Genomic DNA, 4,550 nt, shown 5'->3' with positions numbered 1-4,550 from the left:
ACAACTTTTAAATTCATTTGATATAAAATATAATAAGGATTAAATGATAATAAAAATGTAAATTTTTATATATTTTTTTTAAAAAAATAATAAGTAAAAAAGATAGTATAATGGAAAAAATTTAAGTGTGAGAAAACATCAATATTTTTTACAAGATGGTATAAAAAATATAAAAAAGAACTATAATGAATGATGGTGAGAGTTAAAGGTGAGATTTTTTTAAAATTAAGAATTTCCGTCACTCTTGGGCGATCACAAAGATAACGAAAGGCTGAGAAAGAGTGAACAAACCATCCATCATCAGAATCAGAACATGCTTTTGTTTTCTCTATTCGCATGAAACATAGGAGTTGCAGGGAGTTAAGAAGCAACGTCAATGGCTTCGAAGAAGACGATGAAATGAAGAAACTTGATTCTGATACTGCTCCTAAAAGACTCACCTTGAACGAAAATAAAACACCCATCAAAGAAACTTTCGTTATTCTAAGAATTGAATTGACACAGAATCAGATACCACATTCTCTGGCAAGAACATGGATTTCGAGAGAAGAGGGTACGAAGGTTTTTTCTAAATACATGGGAACAAAAGGGGAAGATTCTCACGATTCATGGGTGTCGAAGACGCACAAAGCGGTGAAGAAAGCTAACAATTCTGTCATTGGGTACGTGAGTTCCAAGTCTCACTGGGCATTGTCTCATGGCCACATTAGCCTGAGATCACCTCAACCCAAAAGTGTGGAGAAGATTGTGAGCAAGGGCATTGATCTCTTCAGACACAAGAAACCTTTAAATATTGAGTTGGTTCATCAACTACGTTTGCTTGATAATCGTTTCATCCAATGGCGGTTTGCAAATGCAAGAGCTTGTGCTGTGAATCACACCATTTTCCTTCAAGTTTGGGTAATGATCATACTTTCGAAAAAAGATAAGCTATTATTCCTTCAGATTTGAGCCTAACCAAAATCCGCTACTGATATGAAATCATATGACATGTAAGATCGTTGTGAGTGGTTTTATATTTCATTTCCAATGAGATTAACAATTTTTTTTGAATTGTTTTGTGTTCAGGGAAATTTCATATGTGCTTTGAATACTCAAGCCAAACTGCGATATTCAATGGTACTAACGAGGATAGAAATTGAGAGAGAGAAGCTTGAGATGAAACTGGATGGTATAATGCAATCTCAAGTGAGTTTATAGTGTATGTGTATCTCATTTAGTTATGATTGAATTGGCATTATGCCATTGTTGTTGTTTTAGAGATTCAATTCTCTCATCGTTGGTGTGTGATATGTGTTGGTAGATGAAGCTATTGAAAACATGGAGAAGTATGAAAAGGCAATATGTAGCTGCAATCACCTTATTGCAAGAATGTTTGTATTCTGTTGCATGCAGAGTTCATCTTTTGGAAGGTGCTCAGGTGAGTCCAGTTAAAGACATTCAAGTCCTACCTTAGTATAAAAAAATTTGCATTTATAGAATTTGTATTATGCTGTTGTTTACAGGTGGATTTGAAATTAGCATCAGTTTCTCAGAAGCGTGCATTGAAGCTAACAGATTCCATGAACTCTTCATTATCAGCTTTTTTACCCTTGGTATGTTTGATAACAGTGTATTAATATTAGTCTTGTTATTATCTGGTGAGGACTTAAAATTAAAAATAGAGTTAAAATTTGTTGATGATCAGGCTGACGAGATTGCTGGATTGCTATCAGAATTAGCAGAAGTTGTTGTACAGGAGAAGTTTCTCTTACAGGAATTCAATGATATGTTCCATACCATGTGTCTCCTTCAGGTAACTAAATGTTCTTTTAGCTATTCCTTTAATGATGTTTTTATTACCTTATCAATTTATTTTGACATAATATATATTTTTACATTTTTTTTATTGATTTTCATTATGGGTTGACAGCTTGAAGAAAGCAGCCTGAGGTGCAGTCTTATTCAACTTAATTCTTGAAAAGGAAAATGTTAAAGCTGCAAATATTATGAGAGAAGAATTGAAAGGTATTGACGTAAATACTCGATAGCAAAATTAAGAAATACCTAATTTCTACATGTAAACTATAAACTGCAAACAAAATTGAATGGGAAAGAAGCCCTTGTATATAAAGTATGCTAAAACAGCATCATCTGTTCATAGAATCTCTTATGTTATACATCATGTCATAATATTTTATTAGATTATTTTTTTTTTCTAAATTTTAATGTAAAATTCAAATTTGTCTTTATTTTAAATTTTGATATAATTTAATTTTTAAATTAAAAAATGAATAAATATAGTTTTTTAAAATTAATTGTGTTAAATTTTTTTATGTTATAGCATTTGACACTTTTAACTCAAATATTAATTTAAAATACAGTTTAACAAATAAAAAATAATAATATTTGTATTTGTAAAGAAAAATAGAAACTAAAAAATATGTAAAAGTGTATATAAAAATTTGTTGAATGTGAAAATAATAGTACCGCATCTATACCCTCCCAAGAATTAAACATTTCAACCATCATATTCATATGCACAGAGCTACTTTTCACTTGTATAAAGGCTCGTGAAATTTAAAAACATCGTTGGTTTGATACTTACGTTGTTTTGTATCCTGCTTTTATTATGTAACATCATGTGTATCGATTTTTAATATTCTAACAAAAGGGAAAGACAGATAAACTCTTGACACACCTATTTGATATGATTTTTATATTAAAACAATAAAAAATAATACGTCAAATAAGTATAGAAATATGTCAAAGTTTATTTTATTTTTTAAAATACAATTACTTTAAATTGAACTGTTATTAAAAGTAGCTTGTTTCAGTTTAATTCTTTATTAGGAGTGTGATGAAATAAATAATTAAACAACTAAACCACCTTATAAAATCAGTTCACGAATCGTGAATTTAAACTTCTTTTTTTTTCAAAAAAAAAACAATTTTAAGTAATCATTCAAAAAAAATTTCTATATAAATAAATTTTTTATAAGAATTATCATTAGTTTGATAGGTTATTTAAAGAAAGATACTAGAAAAATTTGAGATCAATAAGTTATAAAAACATATTTATGTATTTATGTGATATGTTAATAAACAACGTTCAATATAAATTGTTAAGGGAATAAATTTTTGAATTTTTTATTTATATATTACTTTATCTTTACCTGATTTGTTATCTAATATGTAACTTTCAGTTCATCGTGATTTCCTTACATAATTTTAATACTAAAACTTGATAGGAACTCATTATTAAGTTTTAAAATCCCAAGAACAACTTTTATATGGAAAATATTTTTGAATAATTAAAACAAGATAATTTTTGTAACGTTATGTATATGCTAAAATATATTCTTAATTGTCTCAATTTTTACGTTATGATAATTATAAAATTTTATTCACTTTTTAATTTGACAAAACTATATTATCTTCGGAATTAAAAGCTAATAAATAAAGGATAATTTTTTTTTAAAGAGTAAAAGCAATGGTGTTTTATCACAAGAAGATTACAAAAAAGAACCCAAAGTCAAATTTCCACAATTTATTGAAGTAAGAAGCATACAATGAGTTGCAGTATTTTTTTTTTTTCATCTCCACCCCATCTTCTTCTTTCACATCTTCAACATTGGTCTTTCTTCCATGGTCCTCATACGTGTGAAATGAAAGAATTAACCCTTAAGTAATGACTAAGTGAATGATAAAATAGTAATTGGAATATAATTATTATTATTAAGGGTGAGATGAAATTAATTTTTTATCTTGTACAAAGGTTATTATATAAACTTATTTATAATCAATTTTATTATGATATAAATCATATAATATTGTTGTAATATATTAATATTTTATAATTTCCTTGATGATTTAGTATTTGAAGAATATATATTAGAGATAAAAAATTATATTGTTAACATTTTCTCTTAAAAAAAATAATTATTTAAATATATAAATATAGCAATTAATTGTATTGGTTGAGTTATAGCATAATTAACTAAATATTTTAGATATAAATAGGTGGAAAATCACTATCATAATTCTAAATATATGAAATATTATTAATGGAAAAATGTTTTTCTAGGATTTGGCTTGATATGTGTTTAATGTGCTCTTTGGTTAACCAAATCAATCTCAACGTGAATTCTTGTAATAGGACTACCAAACAATTTGTTTTTTAATTTAGATCAGAGTGTTTTAATTAAATATTTCATAATTATCACAAAGTTTATATGCAAACCATTTATGTTCTCAATCATACAAATATGTCTAATTCATTTAATTGTCTTTTCACGCGAATGTCATGCATTTTTCTCAATAATTAGATTTGTTTAGAAAGTTTTAAATAATCTTGAAATTTTAATTTCACAAGTCAGAATTTGTTTTCTATGATATGAACGAAAGTGTTGAAGATAAGGTGGATTAAAGCATAAAGTATTTGAGAAACTAAAAACGTAAAAATTCTTGAGGAGCCAAATAAATTAGAAATGTAAGTGCAGTAAATGTAAAGGCAACAATATAGATTATAATGATAAAATAAGAACTCTAAACGAAATCAATAAAAACAC

The 4,550-nt window shown here is 26.9% G+C and overlaps 1 protein-coding gene across 1 annotated transcript; it reads left to right on the top strand.

Annotated features, from left to right (window-relative positions):
* The first annotated feature begins 336 nt into the window (after positions 1 to 336).
* On the top strand, positions 337 to 1,960 carry LOC108339346 (QWRF motif-containing protein 3). The gene is made up of 6 exons (XM_017576485.2): positions 337 to 900; positions 1,069 to 1,188; positions 1,304 to 1,420; positions 1,506 to 1,595; positions 1,688 to 1,795; positions 1,913 to 1,960. The coding sequence occupies exons 1-6, from the start codon at positions 337 to 339 to the stop codon at positions 1,958 to 1,960; spliced, it is 1,047 nt and encodes a 348-aa protein (XP_017431974.2).
* Positions 1,961 to 4,550: the final 2,590 nt, after the last annotated feature.

Source organism: Vigna angularis, chromosome 5 (genome assembly GCF_016808095.1).
Source record: "Vigna angularis cultivar LongXiaoDou No.4 chromosome 5, ASM1680809v1, whole genome shotgun sequence".
In the NCBI taxonomy this organism is placed as follows: Eukaryota; Viridiplantae; Streptophyta; class Magnoliopsida; order Fabales; family Fabaceae; genus Vigna; species Vigna angularis.
This window is presented reverse-complemented; position numbering and strand designations above follow the sequence as displayed.

Excerpts from the sequence above, each read along its gene's own strand:
- LOC108339346 (XM_017576485.2), top strand. The coding sequence starts at position 337 with ATGAAACATAGGAGTTGCAGGGAGTTAAGAAGCAACGTCAATGGCTTC. Across the intron at positions 1,421-1,505 it reads ATCTTTTGGAAGGTGCTCAG|GTGGATTTGAAATTAGCATC; the intron begins GTGAGTCCAGTT and ends TGTTGTTTACAG. Across the intron at positions 1,796-1,912 it reads ATACCATGTGTCTCCTTCAG|CTTGAAGAAAGCAGCCTGAG; the intron begins GTAACTAAATGT and ends ATGGGTTGACAG.